This window comes from Trichechus manatus, unplaced genomic scaffold, assembly GCF_000243295.1.
Source record: "Trichechus manatus latirostris isolate Lorelei unplaced genomic scaffold, TriManLat1.0 scaffold00006, whole genome shotgun sequence".
Classification (NCBI taxonomy): Eukaryota; Metazoa; Chordata; class Mammalia; order Sirenia; family Trichechidae; genus Trichechus; species Trichechus manatus.
In genome coordinates, this window is record NW_004443942.1 from 24,040,874 (window position 1) to 24,068,123 (window position 27,250).

General features: G+C 36.1%; 2 protein-coding genes across 5 annotated transcripts in view; one reads left to right on the forward strand and one right to left on the reverse strand.

The window, feature by feature from the left end:
• The first annotated feature begins 1,169 nt into the window (after positions 1 to 1,169).
• Positions 1,170 to 17,449, forward strand: EIF3M (eukaryotic translation initiation factor 3 subunit M). 4 transcript variants are annotated; one of them, XM_023738015.1, is made up of 13 exons: positions 1,172 to 1,324; positions 4,496 to 4,628; positions 5,610 to 5,748; positions 6,569 to 6,692; positions 6,859 to 6,953; positions 7,568 to 7,606; positions 9,766 to 9,849; positions 10,847 to 10,946; positions 11,450 to 11,531; positions 15,670 to 15,813; positions 16,738 to 16,798; positions 17,046 to 17,081; positions 17,260 to 17,449. In XM_023738015.1, exons 1-13 carry the CDS (start codon positions 1,283 to 1,285, stop codon positions 17,378 to 17,380), a joined length of 1,200 nt encoding a protein of 399 aa, XP_023593783.1. In that variant the 5' UTR covers positions 1,172 to 1,282; the 3' UTR covers positions 17,381 to 17,449. The 4 variants fall into 4 exon arrangements, with proteins under 4 accessions (XP_004369819.1, XP_023593783.1, XP_023593789.1 ...); XM_023738021.1 differs by lacking the exon at positions 17,046 to 17,081; XM_023738026.1 differs by lacking the exon at positions 7,568 to 7,606.
• A 133-nt stretch (positions 17,450 to 17,582) lies between these two features.
• CCDC73 (coiled-coil domain containing 73) overlaps positions 17,583 to 27,250 on the reverse strand; it is a 100,438-nt gene continuing 90,770 nt past the window's right edge. Inside the window, exons 15-17 of the mRNA XM_004369763.2 lie at positions 25,623 to 27,134; positions 23,461 to 23,594; positions 17,583 to 18,107 (exon numbers count right to left, since the gene is read on the reverse strand). Of these exons, the coding sequence (XP_004369820.1) occupies positions 17,889 to 18,107; positions 23,461 to 23,594; positions 25,623 to 27,134 (1,865 nt within the window). The 3' untranslated portion in view covers positions 17,583 to 17,888. The remainder of the gene's footprint in view (positions 18,108 to 23,460; positions 23,595 to 25,622; positions 27,135 to 27,250) is intronic.

Genomic DNA, 27,250 nt, shown 5'->3' on the forward strand with positions numbered 1-27,250 from the left:
ATTGAATGATACTAATATTGTTGAATATTGACTATACTGTGGACTGCCAGAGGAATGGACAAATCAGTCTTAGAAGAAATACAACCAGAATGCTCCTCACAAGTGAGGCTGGCAAGACTTCCTCTCGCTTACCTTGGACGCGTTATCAGTGAAGAACAATCCCTACAAAACGGCATCATGTTTAGTAAAGCAGAGGGTCAGCAAAAGTAGGGGAAACCCTCAAAGAGATGGACTGACAGAACAGCCGAAACAATGGCCTCAAGCATACCAACAATCATGGAGATGGCACAGGACTGGGCAATATTTCGTTGTTATACATAAGGTCACCATGAGTCGGTGGCAGCCTGAGGGCAACTGACAATATCAACAATAGATACAGTTCTCACCATGTTCTAAGTGCCTTATATATTAAATTATTAAACACTGACAACAACACTAGAAGTACTTAAATATTCTTATTTTTCAAAGAGGTAACTGAGACACAGAGGTTAGGCAATTGCCCCAAATCACACATCTATCAAAAGGTGCAGCCGGGATGCCAACCCAAGGAATCTGACTCTGGAGTCCATCCTACAGAACACGATGCCACCCAGGACTGCCTTTCTAATAACTTTTTAATGTGTGTCCCCACTGGAATGTAAGCTGCATGCGGGGACTGCTTTTGAAAACTACCGTTACCCTCGCGCAAGGAACACTGCCTGCCACCTGGCACCTCAATAAAGGCTGAAATTATAACTGGAAAAAGAAATTGTTGGGCTCAGCGACAAAGCATACTTCGATGGCTCTTTCTGGACTGTCAAGAGCGGATTAACGTGTAAAGGGAGGCAGGGCTGTTTGGAGCAATGTTTGAGGCGCTTTTGAAGTGCGATATGAGACAATGACCGGCAGAAGGAGGCAAAATTAGAAGTGAACGACTGTTCTGAGCACAAGTATTTTTCATTGGCTGAACAGCCTTAAAGTTTTCAGGGGTAAGACGAGCTAAGGCAGGAGTTCCTGGGGAAGTAATACATACGACAGTCAGCCACGCCATCCTGGAAGCGAAGTCTAAAAGAGGCGGTCCGCCGGGCACGCTCTTTACACCCGCCTCTCCGACGCGCCAGCTGCGGCAAGAGCGCGCACTGGGGTTGGCTCTCGCCGCTCCACCCGTCCCAGCGACCCCTCCCCGTCGTGGCCCGCGCGGGGTGACCCGGAAGCTGTTGTGAGGTGCCACCGCGCAGCCCTGTTCTCTTTTCCGATCGGCGTGGCTCGTGACTGGAGCGTCCGCGGCGTCCGGGCCTTCGCCATGAGCGTCCCGGCCTTCATCGATATCAGTGAGGAAGATCAGGTGTGCTCCCGGGCCGGGCGCGCCGCCAGGATCGGGTGGGGATGTTTCAGGGTGCTTGAGGGTCCGCCGCTGAGCTTGGGCAGGGCGGACGCGACCCTGTGGAGCGGATCCCGGGCTGAGACCTGCAGCTCCTTCCCCGCCACGCGAGCGTGGGAAGCCACGGGGCAGGGGCCGGTGTTCCTGGCCTGGAGTCGTACGATCCTGTTGGCCGGCGAGGCCGGAGCCTCTACGACCAGCTTCATGGTCGGCTTCGAATTTTCCCGGCCTGGAGTCACTTCTGACGAATTAGTGCTTTTTGATTAGATAGCGTTGGGTTTGCTTCCGTCCCCGTAATGCAGCCACATCCGGAGTGGGAAGTGACGAATCTTTAGATGGTGTAAGCAGTCTACAGAAAAGTAGTTTTGTAGTAGAGATGAAAATAGCTTTACTGTTTCTCGATCACAAAGCAAAGGTGACTCGTAGATCCGTATTTTATATTACTACTTGTGTAAGGGTGAGAGTTGTTCAGTAACCCGGAAACATAATGACAGTTCCACTCTCTTATTCTGTGAGGTATACACCTGGTGGCCTTTTCTAAAAATCCCATGGACCATCCTGTTTGGGGTTTGCTCTTTGGTATGAAGGATTCATGCTTCTCATTTTCTCCATAACAAAAATTTAATTTTAGTTGGTAGGAGTTAAACATAAAGTGATATTTTTTAAGTTAATTATGTAGAACTGAAAGTTATATTTTGTGAAGTCATAAGCGTTGTCATTTTGGGTTTTTTCCTGCTAATTCACTAACTTGGAAATTTTGGTTCCATACAGGAAAACATCTTAGTCTAAGGTGACTTATAGAATTGCAAGTGTGATTTCCGCTCCCAATCCCTCACCTGCCCGCCCCCCGTAGTAGAATTGCAAAAGCTCAGTCCTGAAGAGCAAAATAAGAAGGGGAAATGAAAAGGGGAGGAGGTCTAGAATGGGTAGAGAGTTGAGCGTGAATAGAAAGGAAGATGTAGAAGACAAGAAAATAAGTATATCTAATTAGGAATGGAAGCGTATATATTGCTTAAAATTGGCTTCAGCCTGCTAATTTAATTTTTTTTTAACATACAAAAGGATTTGTAGATACAGAAAGTTCTTGTCATTGATCATAGTAGTTTTAAAGTGTTATTTCTCAGACAGGTTGTGACACTGTTTTTGTAATACATCAGTTTCACGCTAGCAGAATGTAGCAGAGTTGTTCCTTTCAGGTAAATATGTGATTGCTTCAGGAGTTTGATCAAATTCTCTCTTTGATTAGAGTTAAGAATCCTTGTTTGTTTTCCTTTAATTTTACCACTCCAAGCACTTGGGGCTAGTGAAGATGACAGATTAAAAACAGTAAACTGTTGATTGAATGAGGTGGCTGGGTGGTGCAAGCTGTTTGGAATTGGCTGCTAACCTGAAGGTTGGTGATTAGAACTCACCCATCAACTCCTGACAAAGTCCTGACAAACTACTTTCTTAAAGATTACAGCCAAGAAAGAAAATGCTGTGGATTAGTTCTGCTCTGTAACAGGTGGGGTCACCATGAGTTGGGAGCAAACTCGGTGGCAGCTAACAACAACAGTTGATTGAATAGTTCTTAGAAACAGTTCACCTTGTATCGACCTTTTTTCTTGTTTGGACCATATTATATGTTTTCCTCACAGAGAAGCATACTTTCCAGTGGTATTTTTGTGCTCTCTGATATGGTGGCAGTTGTATTTGAAATCTTGTTTATAATGCTAAATTGTAAATGAAATTACTGTATTCTTATGTGAAAGGATAGCACTATCAGATCTACAGGCTTCTGAAGTAGCCAAACATTTGTGGGTGTAAAAGTTTTGATGGCCTTAAGAATTTGGTTCGGTATAGAAAATGTGATACCTGTGCATTTACTAATGGTATTTTTTCAGCCGTTTGTGTCAGTTCTTCATTTTATTATCCTTTAAAAGCTGTTGCATTCATGTTTGGTTGCCATAAATACCAAGCCCTATGAGTTGGAATTGACTCAATGGCACCTAACAACAGCAAGAAAAAAGAACATTTATTAAATATCATATAGAGCAATACTGTAGAAGTTTAATACTACTTCTTTGCTGTCCAGATTTCTTTGGAACAGTAGTTTTTTACTCTACCCAACACTTTTTAGGGCTTTTTTCCTTTTTAGAGTCTTTCTGTTTCCCAACACTTTTTAAAGGCTGTGACACTCCATAAAAAGTAGTATTAGGTTGAGGGGATAGGAAATTGTGTGAGGGAGATTCTGGCATGCTGCCAACTTCACCTCCAGTTGGGGGATCCCTGCTCTAGACCAATACTTTTTTTTCTAATGGCAGCATGTTGCATTGAACTCGTAACAAGAGTAGCAGAATTAATGTCCAGATGATTGAATGCAGTACTGTAGTTGTATTTTTATATGTGCTTTCTGACCCAGGTATGCACTTTGCATTTTAAAAGATTAATTACATAGTAGATCCAATTTGATAAAAATATTCAAGGCAGCTTTTACAGACATAGCATTTTTATCTCCCAAAATGCTTCTCTCAGGTCAGTGCCCAAATAATTAATGAGTTTTTATTCTCTTGTCAAGATAATATCTGTAAATTTTTCTACTAGCTGTGCTAATATATATATTTGAGAGCAATAAAATTTCATTTTCCTTTTTTTTTTAATTGACTTTTACAGATCACCTGTGTAGTGGTTAAAGAGTTTGGCTGCTAACCAAAAGGTCAGCAGTTCAGAACTGCCAGGTGCTCCTTGGAAACCCTATGGGGCAGCTCTACTCTGTCCTATAGGGTGATGATGAGTCGGAATCGACTCAACAGCAATGGGTTTGGTTTTTGGTTTTTAACTCATGTAGTAAACCTTTGGGTTATTTTGGAAAGACAGGGTTCAGGTGATATGAGAGAAATTCTGAAGGTGATCCACATGGGCCATGGTGTGTCTGTGGAGCCACTGAGCCTTGTGAAAGAAAATACCATATTCCTCTGGTGGGCTTGTCATAAGTTTTAGGTGGGGTGAGGGGAGCACTTCAATATAACTTTTAAGTAATTGTTAAATATAGTATTTACTTTTTATTTTTTCGGAAATGGGACAGTATGCTTTGAGATCTTTCGTTGTTATCATTTATAGTCAGTTTTATAGATTGCAACGTATTTGATCCTACAGGCTGCTGAGCTTCGAGCTTATCTGAAATCGAAAGGAGCTGAAATTTCAGAAGAAAACTCAGAAGGTGGACTTCATGTAGATTTAGCTCAGATTATTGAAGCCTGTGATGTGTGTCTGAAGGAAGATGATAAAGGTTTGTTTTTAATTTTTGACAGCACTTCTTATTAAGTATATAAAGTATCTATTTTCATTTTCTTGTGAACTGTATTTGTATGTTTCGTGTTTCAGACTTTAGTTCTTTTAAGCACTATTGTCTTATCTTTGCACATACCTTTGGTTTATTCCAATCTGTTGTACCTATTAAGTAATGATATTTTGAGAAAACATCTTTTTTAGGTCAGCTATTTTTTAAGTGTTATACCACTTAATGCTGATAATTCCAGAATGAACTGAAGGAAAAAAGCTCTTCTTTAATTTTCATAAGGTTTAGATTAATATCAAGTGGAATCTAATTTCAAGTAATCTAAAAGCCATTTAATTATTTGGCTGATTCCTTGTTTATTGAGATAAAATGGGAAATTTAAAAAATTGGGAGTCCTAAAACCTGTAGTCAAGGTTTGACATTAAACTTGGTATATAAGTAGTGATATCTTACAATACTCAGAAATTAGTGGCCCAACCAGAAAGTTGACAGCTTTCATTTCTAAATTATTTTCTATATGTAGGTACAAAATGTTCCTCAGTTGGTAATGAACCCTAGCCTAAGATCTAACCAATAACTTCTAAATGATGGGAATACATCATGCTGGCACAAATTTAAACTGTTTATATGGTGAGACATGTCAGTCAGCCTTCTGTTTTACTAGTTAGGTATTCTAATGGAGCCAAATCTTAGGTAACAATTTTCTTTCTCTTTAGTAAAATGTACAAGTTGCTTTCTGAATGTGAAGTATTGAACAGAGCTCGTTTAGTTTGAATTCATAAAATATATTTTTGCTGCCTTCTGCTGAAGGAAAGGTATCTGTCCTCTTACAGTTGTCAGATTACATCTTTTTAAAGTGTCTTGGGGCACTATTTAATGGTTTGGTATATTAAAAAACTTGAAATACATATTTAACCAGAAACATGGGATATTATAGTATCACTGTTGACTGTATTATTGATGCATGTACAGATGTTGAAAGTGTGATGAACAGTGTGGTATCCCTCCTCTTGATCCTGGAACCAGACAAGCAAGAAGCTCTGATTGAAAGCCTGTGTGAGAAGCTAGTCAAATTTCGGGAAGGTGAACGCCCATCTCTGAGGCTGCAGTTGTAAGTTAAGAACTAAAAGAGACTGAGTTTTTCAAGGGTCTGTTAGAGCCCTGGTGGCACACTGGTACACTGGTTAAGAGGTTGGCTGCTAACCCAAAGGTTGGCAGTTCGAATTCACCAGCTGTTCCTTGGAAACCCTACGGGGCAGTTCTACTGTGCCCTGTAGGGTCGCTGTGAGTTGGAATCGACTCGATGGCAATGGGTTTGGGTTTTTTTTTTTTTTTTGGTTATTTTCATATCACTCTCATGTAATGGAAGGAGCCCTGGTGGCACAGTGATTAAAGCGCTCGGATGCCAACCAAAAAGGTGGATGATGTGAACCCACCAGCCGCTCTGCAGGAGAAAGATGTGACAGTCTGCTTCTGTAAAGGTTTACAGCTTTGGAAATCCTATGGGGCAGTTCTACTCTGCCTTATAGGGTTGTTAGGAGTCGGAATTGACTCGATGGCAGTAGGTTTGGTTTGGTTTTTAATGGTAAGAGCAGTAATTTGGGAACTTGACTGTCAGCTGTGGCTTTTATTAGTTGTGTGACCTTGGGCAAGTCATTTAACCTCTCTGTGCCCTCGTGGTAATATGAACTTGTTAATAGTACCTGCTTGAGGTTTGTTGTGAAGGTTAAATGATTTAGTGGGTCTGAAGTGCAGAGAATGGTGCTTGGCATGTAGGAGGTGCTGAATAAATGCTAGTTGTTGTTGTTAACACCACTACTATTACTCCGCAAGCTTGAGGGCTTAGTAGTAGACATGCGTAAGAGCAGATAACATCAGCTTAATCGCTCAGGTTGCTGATTTCAAACATAGTTTTGCTGTTTGTTAACCAGGCTGAGCAACCTTTTCCATGGGATGGATAAGAATACTCCTGTAAGATATACGGTGTATTGTAGCCTCATTAAAGTGGCAGCATCTTGTGGAGCCATCCAGTACATTCCAACTGAGCTGGATCAAGTGAGTTATTTTGTGGAATACTTGTTCTGCTTATAAGAAATAAGAAATGCAGCTTTATGTTATAGCTGAAATAAGTAGCAAATAGTTGTATTTTAAATGTTATCTTTTAAACTGAAAACATACTCATCTGTGACTAAATTTTCTCCTTTTGACAATCCCACTGTAGGTTAGAAAATGGATTTCTGACTGGACCCTCACCACTGAGAAAAAGCACACCCTTTTAAGACTACTTTATGAGGCGCTTGTTGATTGTAAGAAAAGGTATTCAGAATTAATGAACTATCTTACCATTTAATAGGCAACGTAAGTCGGTAGGGATGTTTTTTAAAGAAAAGTAGGGTGAGTAATTGTGCTCTGCTTTATTCTCCACAAAATTGCTATAAATCTATTTCTATAATTTTCACTTACTAGGTTAAAGATATCTGTAAAGTTTAAAGTAGTTTTCCCATCTTTACACTTTTTTAAAAGCAAAACGTTTTGTTATAAAAATGGTACAACTCTTAATCCCAAAGTTGTTTATAACATTCGACGAAGTTATTTAATGGTGCTTTGATGTCTTCGTACAGGGTAGTGCTATTGCTTTTGTTTAATGGTGGTGAGGGTCTATCAATCAAAGTTAGCAGAAAGTGTCTTATATAAACAGTGCTCCTGAGATGAAGCTTTGCAGTAGACTGTACTAAATGAGTACCTTTTGGACTTCTGCAAGGTATTTTGAGTATCTAAGGCTTGTGTTCAGTGCAACAGACTTTCCATGCCCAAAATCTTTATTCTCCTGCATGTGATAGATTTGGCCTAGTTTTTGGAATTAGTGTTGTTGTCTAATGAAGGATAACCCTAGCTTTTTGACCTAATTTTTCTATTTCTTTTTTTCACAGAGTGGGTTATATACTTGAAGAAAAAGTCATCTGTTTTCAGTTTAGTTTAATTGCACAATTTTTATACTGCCTTTTAACTGCTTGAGTGTTTAAATTTTTGGAAGGATAAGAGAAATTAATATGTTTCTCTTAAGAATGAATGAAAATCTATGTTGCTAACTCAGGCTTCTCTTCTGAGCTTCAGATTTATATATCCAACAGCGTATTAACGATTTCCAATTAGATGTGCCCACAGATGCTTCATACTCAACGTGACCAAAATGGATTTATCATTTTTTTCCTCTAAATTACTGTGTTGTTTCTCTCAGTAAATGGCACCACTGTTGTCTAAGCAGACATCTTGATGACATCCTTGATTCCTTCATCTCCTTTATTTAATCACTTACTAAGTCTGGTTACTTCTGCCTTTATGTGGTTACGTCTCTACGGGCCGTCATCTTTGCTTCTCTGGGTTGTTGCAGCAGTCTCCTAAGAGACTGTGTATTTGCCCCTCTGCAAATACACAGTGGTTTTGTGAAACAAATTTCAGCATGTCATTCTTTAGGTTTTCATTTTCTTTAGGCTACAGTACAAGATTTTTCACATGGCATGTAAGGCCTTTCAGACATGGCCTCCTACCTACTGCTGTAATGTGGGCTTGGTGAATGTGATAATAATCACGTTACCGTTTTTTATGGCGTGGTGACAAACCACAGAAACTTTGCTTCGTCTGACTACCCCTCCCCTTTCCCTCCCACTCTGCTTTCTCGTCTTCCATCTCTCTCTCGCGCGCGCACGCAAACACACAGGGCATCCCATACCTCTCTTCTTGGTTATCGTGCGCTAGACATACTGAACCATGATGCTCTTTCCCCAGTCTGGACCAGGGACTGACACCTGTTTTTGTGTGGACCACGAGCTAAGAATGATTTTTACATTTTTAAATGGTTAGAGAAAAAAAATCAGAAGAATAATATTTCATGACCTGCAAACATAATATGGAATTAAAATTTTATTGGAACACAGCCATGCCTATTCATTAATGTATTGTCGAAGACTCCTTTCACCAAGAGTTGAATATTTTCAGTAGACCATATATGGCCTGCAAAGCCTAAAATATTTACTGTCTGGCTATATATACAAACTTGGCCTACCCTTGGTCTAGACTTAACTCAGTTTCTCTGTCTGAAAAACTCCTCCCATATTTAGATGAGGTGCCTCCCTTTTACAGTATCCTCTCTCTCTTTTATCGTAGCACTTAACACTCTGTTAAAATTGAGGTTGTGGCCTCTGTGAACCAAAGGAAGCTTGTCACCGTTGCATTCCCAAGAAGGCATTTGGCACGTAATAGGCACTGAATGAATGAATGCTACCCAACCCCTAGGAATGGTAGGAATATTATATAAGCACTTACTTTGGAAGAAAGTTTTAAAAATATCCCTTAACTTCTTAAAGTAAATGATACATCTCCAACTGATTTTACCCACAATGAATCCAGTTGTGTGTTTTTATGAAAAAAAAAGAGTTAGCAAAGCTTTCTACAACTGGGAAAAGAATTCATCAGTTTAAAGAAAGAAATGAAGGGTGAAGATAAACATTTTCTCCAAGAGTCCAAATTAAATGAAATGCATTAGATTATGTTGCCCTTTTCACTGCAGTTAAAATTGATCATCTGTGTAATTTTAAGGATAAATTAATTGGAAGAATATCTTTAATAGAGTTATTTAAATATTCGAGTGATGGCTCCATACTGTCAGCCATACTGTCCTGACAGTCTAGAATACACAAAACTTTTTTCCTCACCCAGGGCCCTTATATTTTTATTCCCTCTGCCTGGAAAGTCATTCAGCCCCCACCTTCCACCCTCAGGTCTTTTCATAGCCAATAATTTATATCCTGAAGGTCTCAGCTTATATGTCATCTCTTCAGAGAGACTCTCTCCCTTCTCATATAAGTAGCCCTTTTCTTGCCTCTGCCTTTATTACTTCATTACATCTTGTTTCCTTCACTGCAGTTAATTGTTCGTTGTTACTACTTTTTGCTTAGTTGTCTGTCTTGCCTACTAGAATGCAAGTCCCGTTTCTTTTCCCATAGACAAGGACCATGCCTTGCTTAGTCACCATTATATCAGCACAGTACCTGGCACCTAGTAAATACTTCTGCATGAGTCAGTGAAGATAAAAATATTTTGAAATTCCTAAAGTAGTATTTCTTTTTAGTGATGCTGCTTCAAAAGTCATGGTGGAATTGCTGGGAAGTTACACGGAGGATAATGCTTCTCAGGCTAGAGTTGATGCCCACAGGTAATGTTCAACACATTACTCTTAGCAAGACTGTTGCAGTTAATAGGTGAGCTACAGTATTTGATCGTAACTCTGAGCTCCTGTTTGCAACCACTAGTAATCCAGAGCACTTGATAATATGTGCTCCATGGTTATTCTGATGTGGATATTCAAGATTTGGTGAATCGAGGTTTATTGAAGAACTATAGCTAGCATGTGAAATAGCCACATGGAATTTGCTATTTGGAGTATTGGGGGTGATAATCCCAGTCTAAGGACTAGAACCTAAGCTTGGATTGATTTTTCCTTAATATTAGGGTATGTAGATGAGAAAAACATTGATGGCTTGCTAAAAATTAGCCCGTTGCTAGTGAGAATAAGGGCTTTAGATAATCCTCAGCCTACTTAGTACCAACAAGAGGAAATCTGTTTCTAAATCTGTGAAACTATGATGATAACTTTCTTAAAGGGTTATTGCATCATGTGGACAAATACATGATAGATGTTGGTAGAAAGGATAGTTAGTGGGAAAAATCTTAGACTTTGAGGTCAGACTGCATGCATTCAGATCCTTACTTTGCCACTTAATTAGCAGCTATTATTGGGCAAGTTACTTGTCCTCCCTGAGCCTGTTTCATCACTGATAAAATGAGCATGACTACTCTGCTTCTTAGGGTTGCTGTGAGGATTAAATGAGATAACACATGTAAAATACTTAGCTTATTTAGTGGCATATCACAAGGTGCTGCTGCAGTTTGCTATTTATTTCTTTAATTATCATGATGGATGCTTTCTACCCAGCTATGTTTTTGTCTACAACTATTTTATTTCATTTTGTTAAAACAGATACGTGTGATAAATTATTTGATTGGCCTGTTTTAACCCAATCTTGTACCTTTTTTTATGCTGTGTATATTAGACTTTTACATATGGTACTGAATTAAATATGTTTTGTGGTCTGCGAAAAGTACCAGAATTTCAAAAGACTGAGCTTGTCTTTGTTTTCATTCTAATTAAGGTGTATTGTTCGGGCACTGAAAGATCCAAATGCATTCCTTTTTGACCATCTTCTTACTTTAAAACCAGTCAAGTTTTTGGAAGGCGAGCTTATTCATGACGTGAGTAGTTTTATCTCTTTAATGTGAAAAATATTCTCTTTTCTTAAGTCTTGCATACTGAACAAGCACTCTTTCTTTTATTATTGAACATAACTATTGATGAGATCTGGAAAGTGAGGACTTGTTTCTCTTTTCATATCAGGAACAAGCTTTGAAATTTAGGACCAGCTTTTCTCAGTATTTAGTGTCAGCTAGCTCCCAATTAGGAAGATTAATCTGATATTTAAAAATACATGAACATACTTTCCAAGTGCATGTATAAATACATTTTGGATTATTTTCCATGTGGACTGTGCCATCACTAGCATCTATCAGTGCAGATAATTGAGAGCTCACTGTATTTACCAGTTCTTTCAGTGGGTTTGTGTGATACTTTGATAAAGCGGATTGATATTTCTGCAATCAAAGATACAGTTTTATTGCTGGCAGTCAGTGTCTTAAAAATATCTTCAGCGTGAGTGTTGATTCTATATTGATAGTTTCTTTTTTTTGTGTTTCTGTAGCTTTTAACCATTTTTGTGAGTGCTAAATTGGCATCATATGTCAAGTTTTATCAGAATAATAAAGACTTCATTGATTCACTTGGTAAGTATGAAGGGTAGAGAGAGATGGGAACGTGCTACTTTGTAACTCTTGTGTACTGTGAGACCCAGCAGACATGGGCATGACCCTATTTGTAGATTACCCCTAGCCAGTGGTATATGCTAGAACAGCAACAAACGCAGGTGGACAATTTAAAAGATAGCGCCATTAGAAACAGTTGGGAATTGGAAACCAGGACGATGTAAGGGGTGGCACTTGTGATAGGAAGAACATAAGACTAGGAGTCAGAAAACCTGGGCCTTTTTTTCTCCATAACAGCTTGTTGTGTTTTATGGGCCTTTTTTTGCCCCACTCTCCAGTGATTCTCAGAGGTAAAGTTATAGCCAGAAGCAGATGCTTAGAGAAGAATCAGATAGAAAGGTAATCCACTTGATGATATATGTGTCTTTAGAATTTTGGAATAGAGAAGGAAACATAAAAGCAATTTACTTAAAGGATTATAGATCACCAAAAAAATACCAAACCTGTTCCCATCGAGTCGATTCCGACTCATTGCGACCCTGTAGGACAGAGTAGAAGTAACTGCCCCATAAGGTTTCCAAGGAGTGGCTGGTGGATTTGAACTGCCGACCTTTTGGTTAACAGCCGAACTCTTAACCACTATGCCACCAGGGCTCCATTACTTTGATAGTAATTGTGATTTTTGGAAATACTCATTTTAGGAACTGATGAAATTTGATGATTAAGGGCACTCTATTAAGCTAAACACTATTGTTTAAAATAAGAATGTTTCGTTTTAGAATGCCTTATTTCTTAGACAATGGTGATCTTAGATGTATACCTATTTTTAAGTTGTATTTTTCTGTTTGATGCTCTTGTTTTTAAAACTGTAGTTACATGATTATAACAAATAGTTTTTCCTCCTCTAATACAGTGTTTTAGACTCAATGCCCCCTTTGAAATTAACAAATTACAGGAAGTATGCAGCATTCTAAGAATGCTTTATGAAGCTATAGGTTGAATTAGAAATTGAGGTGGTATGATTTTACATGATAGGAGAAACTTTCCTGAACAGTTTGTTGAAGACAGCATAGTAAAGTCTTAGCTTATGATTTGTATCTTTGAATTTTCTTGTTCAGTGCATCCAAGCTCCTCCATGCTCAGAAAATGTTTACCAGATCGAATAAAATCTTTATGATCCTCATTGAGCAAATTTCACATATGTTCTGGATTTAATTTCCTTCTGGAGCATGTTTGTACATAGTAAAATTACAAAGAAAAAACGTTGAAAATCAGCATTTGAACGGTTTTAATTGTTCTAAAACTGCTAATTTTTTGACAGTGAAAGTCACCTGAAACTAAGGTGCTTTGTTTTACTACTAAGCAATAATTAAAATAACATTAGAGGTTGGTTACATTTTCCGTATTAGTCTTCCTGGTTGCTTGAGATGTTGGTGAAAAACAGTTATAATCTTCTCTGATTATATTGTTGGTCCTTGATTTGGTGATCATTAATTTCTGGCACCTCTAAATTTTGTGCAGCCATTGGAATTGAGGAAGATTGAATTATTCTGAACATAATAAGGCGTTTGAAATACACTAATATAAAGTAGATGCAAGTGTGTTTGTGTAGAATGCTTTACCAGGTGCATTAGACCCAGAAAACCACATTCTGTCCCAGTTAATTTGTTTTGTGGCATGAAGCTATGTGATGGAATGTTAATGTCAGCAACCTCTTTATTTACACACCAAGGAAAAAGGAGTAGTAATTAACACTTTGACACTCCCCCATTGATGTGTAATTGACTGTTTCAAAGGAGCACTGGTTCATAAGCTATTGCATGCATTAAAATTGCGTTTTCTATATTGCAGCATTTTAAGACGGGTCAGTGACAATGCAGAAATTGCTCAATGGTGCACATTTTTTTTATTACTGCATTAAGGTTTTGACATATTAGTTATGAACAAATGTTTCCATAAAATTAGATTTTTTATAACTTTAAAATTGAAATATGACACTGAACACTGTGACTTCATTTTTGAAGGCAGCGTTCTAGTTTTGTGAAACAAAGCACAGCGTTCTACAAGTCTAACTCATTCTTCACTGGCTTAATAGTTTGAATTTTAAGTTTGGTTCTTATATGCGTGTTTCCATATGTAAGATAGATAATGGTTTACGTAATTGAGTAGAGAAATAATCTTTATTCCTCTGGTAAGTTGATTTATGGTAAGGTAACTGCGCAAAGAGTAGCAGTAAAATAGATGTTTTTTAAGAGTATTTTAAATTGTATCTTAAAAATTCCAGGAGTTCTAGTATCTTATCATAGAATGGTTTATCATTCTATCATGCCTACTGAATTGGGAACGCTAAGGAATTTTCTTGTGTTTGCAGATATTGAGAAACTCTTTAGTACTTGTTCTCTGCGATAGGAAATAAAATAATAACATTTCTAATTTATCGTGCCAGTTAGAAATCAAATTCCCTAATTTGCCTTTTGTTTCCCGAACATCTATGCAAATTAGCAATCTTTTATTAGAAACTTCTTTATGCAAGATGCTTTTGGGAGACTATTACCAGTAAATGTGTACATTTTTTGTTTTAGATGTATTGTTAAGCATTTATTATCGCTGAAGTTCTATGGTTACAAATGTCTAGATTCCACAGGTGGCATCAGTTGTTACACTTTGTTGTTTTATTAACATTGACAACTTGGTCCAACAATAGCATTATCTTGTGTCAACTGAATTGCCCTAACATGTCCACATTTAATCTGGTATTATCCAGTTACTACCTTCTTGCTTCAGAAAGTCAATCAGCATCTAATTGGCATTTGTTAATTAGGGTTAATGTGCACTAATTGATTTCTTGATGCTTGTAGATTTCCATGAAACTCAGTTAGCAATACTTACTTGTGTACCTCATTCATTTGAGTTATGATGATCATGTTTTTGTTGAATCTGTGCCAAATAGGAAGCCTACATCATAATTACAGCTAATTAACAGACGATTATGCCCTATATTAATGGGCTTCCCAGTCTTCCATATGAATGTTATAAATTCAAACTTATTTATGGAGTGCTTAGAACTTTTTTTAACAGTACAAACTTGAGGCTTGGAATTATTAGAGGGCAGAGGATAATCATTTGCTGAATTTACAAAATTTGAAAGTTCAGAGGAAGGGAGCAAATAAATGATTCTAGATTACTTTTGGAGACTTGTTTTTGTAATTAGCATCAATATTGTTTTATAATCCTGCTTCTATTTAGGATCAAGTAGTAATTTGGGTATTCAGGATTTGTAAATATTTGTATTTCTAGCCCTTTATTTTACAAATGAACCTGTATCCTATGCCTAGCACTGCCACTTTGTGACTATAAGTAAGTTAATCTCTTTTGTCCTCAATTTTATTTTTTAACGTGAAAAGATCAGAAGTGGGTAGTTCATTAAGTTTCCTTCTAGGTCTAACAATTGTTTGTGATCTGAATAATTATAATAGGATGTTTCATTACAAATTACAAAGTAATTTCGAATTATTTATACAATTTTCTATTTTTGCCATAGAACAAGTGTCACTGTTAATAGTGATATTTAATTCTATCTAGTAGTAACCACAAAAGCCTGTGTCAAATGATAAATCTGTTTTTGCAGTTTTGATTTCTAAGTATTAAATCCAAAGTGACCTGAAAGGAAATGGAATGTTTTCATAACTGAAAGTGTTTACGAAAATATTTTAAGACTTTGAGACTACCAGTAAGATTCACACAGAGTAGGAGATGAGGAATCCTGTGTTTAAATGAGAGCTATTAGTGGAAATAAGCTTAAGTAATTCAATTAAATAGAAAATGTTCTAATGAAATGTACTTTGTACTTTTTTTCTCCTAAAATGTATAAAATACACAAAATGTAAAACACATAGTACTTTAAGGGCCTAAAAATATGATTTGATAACCCATTCTTGACTCTGAATCTATCATCTATGGCATAGTAGTAGTACGGAAATGCATTTCTAGAAAAAGTAATTTTGATTACTTTATAACTTAATTATGGGGTCAGTTTATGGTTTGCAAATATAAGAAACTTTGTCAAAATTATTTGGTATAAGTACTCAAACACAAGTTGTAACTGTGCAGGTCTGTCATTAGTATGAATACTTATCAGACTAACTACTGTGTTATTCAGGCCTATTACATGAACAGAACATGGCAAAAATGAGACTACTTACTTTTATGGGAATGGCAGTGGAAAATAAAGAAATTTCTTTTGACACAATGCAGCAAGAACTCCAGATTGGAGCTGATGATGTTGAAGCATTTGTTATTGATGGTAAGGCAATTAGAACAGTTTCATTTTTTTTACTACTACACAGAACAAGATTTTTGATCTTGAAACAGCCTTATAGTTGCTTTTGTAGCAAGTGTGTATGTTTAGTAGATTAAGGGATATATTTGTAGTAGAGTGAAAGTTCATTGGAACTATAAATTGCTATATGGTTTTTGGTGTTTGTGCTAACCCTTGAAATCACACAGAACAAAAGCCTTTAGGCTAAGAGCACAGATTTCAGTGTCAGGTGGACTTGGATTTGAAGCCAGATCTTCCTCTATGAAATAGGAATGTGTGAGTTCATTTGTAGTTATGAGGATTACATGGATTAATGCAGGTAAAGCACTGAGCCCAGTGCCTGGCACATAGTAAATGATCTGCAAATGTTAACCATTAATAATTTTATATGATTGGCCTGTAAAGAGGACCCTCTTCCCCAACAATTGCATTATAAAGTGATTTTAACTGTTTTATTAAGCCATTAAATTTCAGGAATTATTTTTAGTTTGAAAGTTAGGGGGATTAATTAAGATTCATAAAATACATAGAACTGTTGACATGGTTTCTTTCTAATGATCTAAATCTCCAACAGTCCTATAAAGATGTGATTCCTTATTGGGAAGTTAGCCGCCACCCCCTCCCACCCCAGTGTGATTATAGGGAAAACACCTAGAATTCGTAGTAAAAACTGTATGTAGTACTAATTTAATATAGATAGGCCTAGCAACCATAGGACAAATGAATGGCCTTCCTCTTGGCTGCATCATATTGCTTTGCTTATTATTACATTCAAACAGCCAGTTTGTAAAATAATGTTGGAAAATAGTGTAAAGTTTTGTTATGGCTTAGTTGGTCACAGTTTCATACCTTAGCCCTTTTTCTTGGCAATTTTCTATATAAAATAACATGTAAAACATCTTTTTTCAGCGGTAAGAACTAAAATGGTCTACTGCAAAATTGATCAGACCCAGAGAAAAGTAGTTGTCAGGTAAGACGTTTAATACTTCGCAGCATTTTGTAGGACAATTTAGTTTTGTTTAGTATTCTAACTAGGACAAAGGTGGTGTTCTTTTCAGTTGACTGTAGTTAAATAGTTGCTATTTATCATAATTTTATTAAAGTTCAGACTGAATGTGATTAGCTTATTTAATGAAAGAGTCCTATTTTCCAGGACATTTCATTTAATGGCTCAGCATTGGCTAGAATACTAATGACTTCTGTTTGTCTTTATATAGTTGTTCAGCGAGAATAGAAGGTTTAGGATCAATATGGTAAAGACCTTTTAAAAATAAATATCTAATTGTTAAATTCTCTTATAATTTTAAATTATGTCTTTTATGTATAGTTAACCTTGCTTTTAACTAAGTAGAAGTGTATAGTATTTGTAAACAAATGCCATAGGATAAAAGGTTGGCTAATACGTTGTTTTTTAATGTTTTCAATTTTTAGTCATAGCACACATCGGACATTTGGAAAACAGCAGTGGCAGCAACTGTATGACACACTTAATGCCTGGAAACAAAACTTGAACAAAGTGAAAAACAGCCTTCTGAGTCTTTCTGATACCTGAATTTTTATGCATTTAATTTTATTCTTTTAAAAACAAATCTAAATCATAGTAAAACATTATAAACTGAAATTTAACTATAGTCTGTACATTTATTTTCTCAAATTTAAAGTAAAAGAAATCACAAACTCTAGAGGATGCAAAGTAATAGATTAGAAAAGGTCAATATTTCCGTCTTGTATAATTCACCATAAGTTGTGTCCTGTAAGGATTTTGAAGGAACACACAAGCTGTGAAGAGAGGCTATATGGATGGCAAACAAAAAGTTTAAGAATTTCTAAGTCATTAAGGGGAGTTGGATGCTAAGAGCAAACTGCAAGTAAGAATTGCTATCTTAAACGAAGCATTTGCAGAGTAGATAGCAAGTAATAATATAATTTAATCATACCATAAGAGGTTGGGAAAGGACAATTTTAAGACTTCAGATGTAATGGTCATTTCATTCTAGTCGAATCTCCATCAGTATTTCAATTAAATCAGTACATCAGTGAAAGCATTTATCAACGTTACTTCAATCTGTTTTTTCTAGCATTTCTTCTGCTTTTCTTTTTCTAGGTTGGTTGTCCCTTTCTAAGCTTAGGAACGTTTCGATTTCATTTATTTGATTTGTTACAAGGCTTTGCCAGTCATCTTCACCAGTGAAAGAGGCAGCCAAATCAGTAGTATCTTTAATCTTGATTCCCTGCAAAGGGCTTCGTAGCAGAGTTGATTTCAGAGGCTTTGTTTTCACCTAGGAAAGACCAAACTTGTTTTACCATTTAGGTTATTACTTATATTTTCTAAACAGTTATGGACAAAAGACCTTAAAAGAAAATCTGTTAAGCCTCTGCAATTATGAGTATGTGATAAATTCTCCATCTTGGCTGATTTCCAACAACTACCTTAGTAATTTTGGCACCAGAAAACGATAAAATACAAATTTGTAGGCTTATGTATAACATGCTTCAAAACCCGTAATATGTTCCAGGGATACACAAATGTTTTCCAAAAGGTTTTCAGCTTACATTAAAAGGAAAGAAAAGATACTTAAAACAATGCAGATAAAAATCTGTTTTGTCTTCTACTCCCTTCCCGTCCCAAAGATGTCTTATGGTTTGTATCTTCTATCAAAGCCAGGGAAAATTTTTAAATTATAACGGAAATAAGCTGCCGTATAAAAATTGCCTTTTACTTCATGTTTCCTCTCATGCTTCAGAGCACCATTGTTGAAGAAACAGGAAAGAGCAATGAGGTATTTGGAAGTTGGCATGTTTCCAAGACACTGCATGGAGTCATGTTTATAATACTGTTAAAAGAAGTTTTTAAAGTTTTTTGATAATATACTTACTGGAAATTTAGAAAATAGAAATATAAAGAACAAACAAAATCATTAATAATCCACTACCCAGACATACCTGTCAATATTTTGGTATTGTTTGCTGCTAGTCTTTTCTATTTTTAGCATATTTGATAATCTGATAGAATTTTATATCTTGCTTTTTCCTCCATGAACAGTTTCCTATGTCATTAAATTTTTCATTAACAATTGCCAGTGGCTGCAAAATCCTCCCTTGTATTGAATGTGTGATAACTATTCCCTACTGAACATTTAAGTTGTTTTCTAATTTATCCCTGTCAAAAATAAATTTGAATTAATTTCTTAAAAAATTCTTTGAATGTCTTCAGAGAGATTCCCAGATAAAATAGTCCAGTCAAAGGGAATATTACATTTTTTAAAATAACAATCACTGGGTTTTTAATTTTCTAGCTTTAAGGAAATACATGTATATTTTAGAAATATGGAACAGGATAAGAATTATTAAAATCACCTAAGATCCCAACCATCATTTTGATATGTCTGTGTTCTCTTCCATGTGTATATACTTTTAACATTTTTGTATCATATTCATTTACATCATTTTATATGTTATTTAAAAAACTTTAGCATTTCCCCGTATTAAGTCTGTTAAAAGCCTGGCTTCGTAATAGTCTACGTTCCATAATTTGATCTTGTTGGACATCTAAGTTGGAGGAACATGTTCACTGTTAGAAGTTAGGCTGCAGTGAGTATTCATAAATCTTTGTGAAGATCTCTGAGTATGGCCTAACATTAAAACCTCAATATGACTGGTAAAAGGTGGTATATTTGTAACACGGTCATTTTAATGTGAGGCTATATAATAAATTTATTTTTTCAATGACCCAGGTGGAATCGACTCAGTGGCAACTGGTTTGGTTTTGGTTAGATGTTTAGAATTTAATCTTAAGGAAGACTGCTCCTTTTAGATTGACATCAGTACCCTCAGAGTCTTAATCTCTGGTTCTTTGGGATGATGTGCTTGCATTTGTCTGTTGCCTTTGTTCTTATGAAATGAAGAAGCCAAAGGTGTCAGCACAGGACCACCAAGAGACCTTAAAAGTCATTTACCTTTTGTGGGCCTCAGTTTTCTCATCAGTTCCTTTTATCTCAAAAGTGCTATTGTAGAGAGCTGCTGTTTGGTAATCCATAAAAATATGCATAAACATTTCTGATAATGTCTAGCACGTAAGTATGTTCAATGTACTTCATTTAGTTAAGGCCAATAATGGAGTCTAAGTGATCCATGCAAGACTGAGAATAAATAATGGAGAAATATATTAAATCTAAATCTAGGTAGCAAATTAAGTGGATGTTCTTTGAAGTGAAGTGGTTAATGATTTGTATGATTTAATGGTTGTGTTTTGTCATAAGGCTTGTTGCATTTTGGTGCATTTGCATCAAGTACAAATTAGCCCATTTCCCAAATCTTGATTCATTGACTTTGATGATGGAAAGGAAGACATTTCACACACATACGCTTTAGTTTCTTTCCCCTTAACTACCTACCCACTTGGTGGGAGAGGCAGGAGCAGGGATTGGCTGTAGAAAGAAACAGGATATATTGTGGCTTAACTAAGGTGTGCACTTAACAAAACTTGTTCTGTTTAGCTTACCTGAGGTTTCTGAAGTCTACAGGATTAATTTTACTTCTGTAAAATTTCGGCTTTTGTCAGAGCCATAGGCATGTCTTGCTCCTTCCCTTATCTCCTTTTAAAAAAATTCTGATTCAAAAGACCTACTCTTTGGCCTCAACTATACTTCAGTAGAGTACTAGTCCTTTTTATTCCAGCCTGGAGCTGTATGTTAAAATTGAAGTAAACCTTCATTCACTGGATGTGTGAAACAAGTGGCTTCCTTTGCTTACTCTGGGTGCTCTCTCCCATCCTCACTGCTGGATATAATCAAGATTGCAGCGGGCTACGAACCCATCCCCCCCTCCCCCCGAAAGCAAAAAAAGTGGCTCCGAACCATTGGGAGAAAATGGATTGGCACATACACCTGCCCTTAGTTTAACCATATTGGTGTGGGCTGTGTGTAAAATGTTGAAAAGTATAATGAATTTCTATTCCTTTTCTGTGTACAGTCTTCATATAATTAATTTGTTTTCATTTAGAACAAGGATCTGCACACTTTTATGTAAAGAGCCAGATAGTAAATATTTTAGGCTTTGTGAGTCAAAAGGCCTCTGTCACAATGCTTAATTTCTGCCACTGTAGCGAAAAAGCAGCCATAGATAGCTGCGCTTGAGTCCACTCTGACTCATGACCGTATGTACAACAGAATGAAACATCGCCTTGTCCTATGGCATTCTGTTTCTGGCATGTTCGAGTTCATCATTGCAGCTCTTGTGCCAGTCCATCTCACTGAGTATCTCCAGTGGGCCCTTTACTTCACCAAACATCCTTCTCCAGATCGCTTCACGACGTGTCCAAAGCAAGCAGGGGAGTCTGACAGTGTTCTGTTGTGATCTGGAAGGTTTTCACTGGCTAATTTTTGGAAGTAGATTGTCAAGCCTTTCTTAGTCTGGAAACTGCTGAAACCTGTCCACCATGAGTGACCCTGCTGGTATTTGAAATACCATTGGCATAGCTTCCAGCAATATAGCAACATGTATGCCACCACAGTACCACAAACTGATAGATGGGTAGTGGAAAAGCAGACAGTATGAAAGGAATGCGTGTGGCTGTCCTCTAATAAAACTTTTCTTATTGGCCTACCAGCTGTAGTTGGAAGACCCGATTTAGAAGAATGTAAGATTTTAGGGGAGCAGTTAAAAAGGGTTCATAAAGAGAAGACTGAGTTGGTCCATTTCATCTAGGGATAACGCTTTCAGTAGTTGAGGCAAAAGAAGAGATTTGCTTTTGAGTTTGTCCCACATTATATGTTAATTGGTAATCAAGCTTCAGCTTGATTATTAGCACCTAGCATAGTGCCTGGCACATAGTAATAAGTGCTCGTTATGTGCCGTTGATCCAATTCCGACTCATAGCGACCCTATATGACAGAGTAGAACTGCCCCTATTGAGTTTCCTAGGCTGTAATCTTCATGGGAGCAGATGGCCAAGTCTTCTCCCACGGAGCTGCTGGTGGGTTCAAACCTCTGACCTTTCAGTTAGCAGCTGAGCGCTTAACCGTTGCATCACCAGGGCTCCTAGTAAATGTCTAGGCAGTGAACTGAGTTTCTTTTATATGCATCAGTATTTTGAGAAAACTTTTTTTTTTTAATTCTATTACAAAAGCTGAATAAAAGGCAAGAAATCTAGTCTAGCTAGGTCCACTGCAGATTGTGTCTTTATGACCTTGGGAAAGTTATTTCACATTTGTATCACTGTTTCCTCGTGTAAAATAGGAAAAATAACAACCTTACAAGAACTGTTGTGGGAATAAAATTTGTAAAATCTCTTTGAAAAGTTATAAGTTCTGTAAATGTAAATTCTTAAAAACAAGATTAACTGCAGGAAGAGCATTAAGAATTAGACACAAAGATCTTCCCTATAGTGACTAAAAATGAACTTTCAAGGGGGATGTGAAATCTCCATCATACCCTTAAATTGTTTGAAAATAGGGCCAACTATCTAATAAGTGGTAAGTATTCAACCTGTTAGACACAATTTTAGCCTTGATGCTCTCAAGTTTATTTTTTGCTTGGATTCTATGCCTTGCCCAACTGGCTAAAGTCAGAACTGAGATTTCCCAAAGCCAGATTTACTGTTCTTTGTTGTTATTAGTAAAGATACACACTTGCACACAACAAGTTGTTGCTGAGCTCAGTTGTTAAAAAGGTAGATCCTGATTTTAGTTTCAACCCTCACTCTCACAGGAAGACTATATACTGTCTCACTTGAGGGTTCCATTTAAAAAAGAAAATACAATCTGTTGTTAAAGCTGTTATTTGTTAAAGATGCGCCAGTACTATAATTTTGAACTCTGTGTTAAAGACAAAGTCGTTTAATGTACATCTCTAAAATTTTAATATACAGTGATCTTAAAATCTGTCCCGATGCACTTTTAAGTAGGTAATCTTTCCTAACCTTTTTAGATCACCTGTTAGCATTGAACCTATAATTGTCATTTTTTAGACTTTGACAGTACCACCGTTTTCTCTCTGAAGTTCTGCACACTAAACTATAAAACTTATAAATTTAACCAAATAGATTGTCAGCTGTAGTTGGTTGCTTTTTGTATGATAAATGGACTCCTGGGAGCCATATAATCTCTACAGATACTTCGCTTAATACACAAATCCAAACTTACTATCATGTCACAATATGAATATTTGGTCCTTTCACATACTGTATGCTATGTTGTAATTAAAATAATTTAAAATAGATAAATTTATTCCATTACAGCAGTTTCTAAAAATAGTATAAATTAAGCACTACTAAAAACAATGGAACTTAGTTGATTAGATTATTTTAACGCATCATCTTTTACAAAATAAAAATTTAAATACTCAAATGCCACTATGCCTAAATTTAGGTGATCAAAAAAGAGAAGTACACAATACGCTACCTCACACTCTCCTCCCCAAAACAGGCTGGATTATATCTCTTTGATTTATACACTGTGACTTTTTCCTGCTGTTTTCCATCAACCTTAATTGTGAAAAATGGTGCCATGTTGCCCTCTTGATATTATTTTGGGGATCAGTTAGGTCTTAAAGCATCCAGATGCATACAGTTCTGCACATATCTGTAGAATTAGTTCACTAAGGTCTTCTCGGCAATATTTTTAATTGACTTACGTGTTCTGTGGGAAAAGAAGAATCATAAAAGGTCTTTGCAATTGCATTCCTCTCTTCACTGGGCTCTCCCTTGGGATCTGGATGGATACTCGAGTTATTCAAAGTGTCAGCAACTCTGTTAATGCTGGTAGTATCTGATTGACAAAGAGGAAATGGCAACAACTGAATTGTATTCTCTAGGCACTCAGTGAGTGAACTTGTTTCTCTCTGATCCTAAGCTTTTGTATTTAAAAAGTAATAATTTCTATTTTCATTTTACTCTGAATATTTTATAGAGTTCCTAGTCTTTGTTTTTATATTAGGCTTTCCATTTCATAAAACAAAGTTTTATTGCTACTTTCTAAAACCTACTCACTATAATTTCACATTAAAAGGAGTGAAATGGTATAAATGTAATTATTTTCTAAAACTATCACATAAAATGTTATCCCTTAATTCCCCTGGTTACTGCATTATCCACACATGTAAACATATAGTGAACATCTCACCAATTCAGATTAATGGCAAAAGTCTGAACCAACTAAATGTTGGATTTATAAAATACAAAGAAATTGGCTATAAGTAAAGCCCCACAAAGGGCTGTCTAGAAGGGGTCACTGGGCTTTAATAAATAGGTAAACTGGTTTAAAGAAACATGTCAACTATAAAGGTTGAAAGACACTTGTATGTTTAAGAGTATTTGACAAGTTGAATTTCTACAGAATTTTAGACCTCTTCCATCTTATTTATATGATTGAGACTTAGAAGAAAGGACCTGTGAGAAAATGGTAAACATTAGACCAGCCCCTGAAGCAGCCCTTGACAAACTCTAATTAATGGAATCTGAAGTAATACACTTTATTAGGAAAATTGTAGTTTGGGAAATGAGATTTTACAGTGTTTAGGTATTTTCTATTTTTCCCTACATTTACCTCTCCACTGATGTTAGTAAACAAGATAAAGAGCTTTTTTGTAGTCCCTAAACATTTTTAAATATTTTTCTCAATTTCCTTTTTAAAAGAGGCCTGTATTAAGTCTGATGATCATGCAAAGCTTTCCTTGTCATCTGCATTCCTTTAATGGGTCTAATACATATTGCTAAAATGGCAGAACTCCCCTAAAATCTAGGGATGTCTTTGACAGCCTCAACAACTTTGACTATGAGATTGCTATTAGCAAAGGAAACAGGTATTTTCCTCACGCTATATGATTATACATCTTAAACTCTTACTCATTGTTATGTTTTTTATACATTTATACAACACCTATTCATGATATGTAGTATGTTTTTATTTTAAAATATGAAAAATTTCAAACATACACAAAAATAGAAGTATGAACCTCAATGTACCTATCACCCAGCATCACTACTCATTAATATCATTTACTTACTACTGCCCCTATTTTTTTTCTAGAGTATTTGAAAGTAAAACTTGGACATGATGTCATTTCATGTGGTTTTTAAGACTAGAACGGCCCCTCTCTTTTCTCAAATATTTAACATTTGAACATATTAATACAGGCACACATTAAGGTACTAAATTTAAAAGTATTTCAAACAGTGGCAAATATTAGTGATATGAAATGTACTAATGTTATACTTCAGTATTACTTATAAAACAATGTGTTGGTGGTACTGGTGAATGGACAGATAATAGAAAAATTAAGGAAAGAGGGAGGGGACTGGGAGAAACTAAAATGCGGTTCTGAGTAAAGGAGTGTTTTTTTTTTTTTAAGGGGTGCTAAGAGCACAGAAAGAAAAGGAATAAACATGCACACTGGCAGAAGCCTTACCAACTACTTCACAGCATTTGCTCTAGAAAGTAAAGAAAGAGATTAAGTGAATTAAGGACCTGGATCTCTTGTTTTCATATTTTCAGTCCCTTGATGATGAGAAAAAAATTCTTTTCATTTCCAAATGCAATTGTACTACAATACAAGTTGATAATACAGGCCCAGGTTTACGTGGGGGGAAAAATCCATTTCTACTTAAATAAAACCTTTCCTACTTTTACAAATATAGATATATATATGATATTTTAGGTTTGGGCAAAAAAAACACTTAATATGAAAGTTTTTATTTTAAACAAAATCTGTCTGAAGATCTTTTACCAAAAATAATAAGTAGAAAAACAAATTTTAAAAATTAAAACATAGCCTTGTTTCAAACCTTGTTTTCTTACCTGGTCCAACATCCTTCCTGACTTCATCCACACCAATATTTTTACCAAGTGTCATTGAAACAATCTTTCTGTTGTCAGATGGACGTATTGGTCTTTCCTTCAGCAAGGAAAGAATGCTAGAAGCTGAAGTGCTCACTGTTTGACTTTCAGTTTGATTTACTTTTGACCAAGTACCAGGGTCTAAAAAATTCAAGTATACTGGAGTTTTCTCAGTTTTTTTATCTGAAGTTGAAAGATCAAAGGCTGACCTTCCACTTGTGTTTACTAAATCTCCAGATGGCTTTATGTGAAATGAACATGACTCTTCCAGCTGTCCTTCAATGTAAATTTTTTCTGAAACGATGTCATTTAATGACTCTGTTTTCTCTGTATTACTTAATGAATGCTGTCTTTCATTAACATTCACAAAAAGGAAGAGGTCATTTTTTGTGGCTTCAGTTATCTGATTCTCATCAATCTGACCATCTTTACTGGAAAACTGTATTTCTGTGGAGGTTTTCCTTTGAACAGCAGTTTTCATATCTTCGGCTTGTGAAGCATGTGTATTTTCATTGTCAATATGAAGATGGGGAATAGTCATGTTATTATTTTCTAGACATTCCAAACAGTCCTTAAATTGACTGCGTTGCATCTCATTTAGATTTTCCCATACAGTTCTTTTCCCAGGGCTTGAGCTGGGTTTCACCAACATAGGTACAATATTAACATTTTTATCTGAATTTTCAAGAAGTCTCAAATTATCGCTGAAAGGAGCAGATGAAATGGGGTAATTGCTTGCTGTATCACAGGGAATATTTAGTTCAACTTTTTCTAAAGTATCATTACAGACTTGCTGAAAATCTGAAGTTTGTTTAAGTGGCAATATGCTGCACTCACTTTTTTTATTTAACAGTTGTATTTGTTTTGTTTTACATTGTTTATTATCTAACATAATGCTACTTGAATCCTGTAAACTACATTTCTCCCACTGAACAGGATTCTCTTTTACATCTAGAGGTGAATCCAGCTCTGCCTTGGTTTGGTCAGTATTTTTCATTTCCCTCTCAGCAGAGCTTTCTTGAGTGCAGGAAAGCATTCTGAATTGCTGTTTGAATGGTTCGTTTTCAGAAACATCTTTATTATGATTTGTATTGGGAACCGTCTCATTTAAAATACTGTCACATGATGTTCTGTTGTTTTCAGCCTCCATATGTACATCAGGATGGTGACAATCTAATGCATCCATACTTTCTAGGTGTATCATTTTTGTTTCTATTGATGTATTGGCCACTAAAAAAAGACTAGTTGGTGATTTAAACTCTGTACATCCATTGTCTTTTTCCAAGCACACCTTGTCTTTTATTTCTGTGGGAACTGATTTTCTAAGGTCAGTAACATTCAAGGTTTGTCCTTGGCTAATTAATTCTTTATCTATGCAGAGTATTTTGCTTAGGGAGATTTCACTTCGATTTTCATCCTGTGGTACAGTAGTATCCATTTCATTCTTGCAGCATTTTTCAAGAAGCTGTAAATCTGTCATGATGAGAACACAATAAAATTGTATATTATACAGTAAAGCCTGCCTTTATAAAACATATGTATCCCTATTTTAAAAAGCATATATAAAAAACATACGTTGTTATTATAAG

What these genes read in the sequence shown, in the direction of transcription:
- EIF3M (XM_023738015.1), top strand. Translation starts at nt 1,283, where the DNA reads ATGAGCGTCCCGGCCTTCATCGATATCAGTGAGGAAGATCAG. An exon ending in TCTGAAGGAAGATGATAAAG is followed by an intron (nt 4,629 to 5,609) that starts GTTTGTTTTTAA and finishes ATGCATGTACAG; the next exon opens with ATGTTGAAAGTGTGATGAAC. An exon ending in TGAAGCATTTGTTATTGATG is followed by an intron (nt 15,814 to 16,737) that starts GTAAGGCAATTA and finishes ATCTTTTTTCAG; the next exon opens with CGGTAAGAACTAAAATGGTC.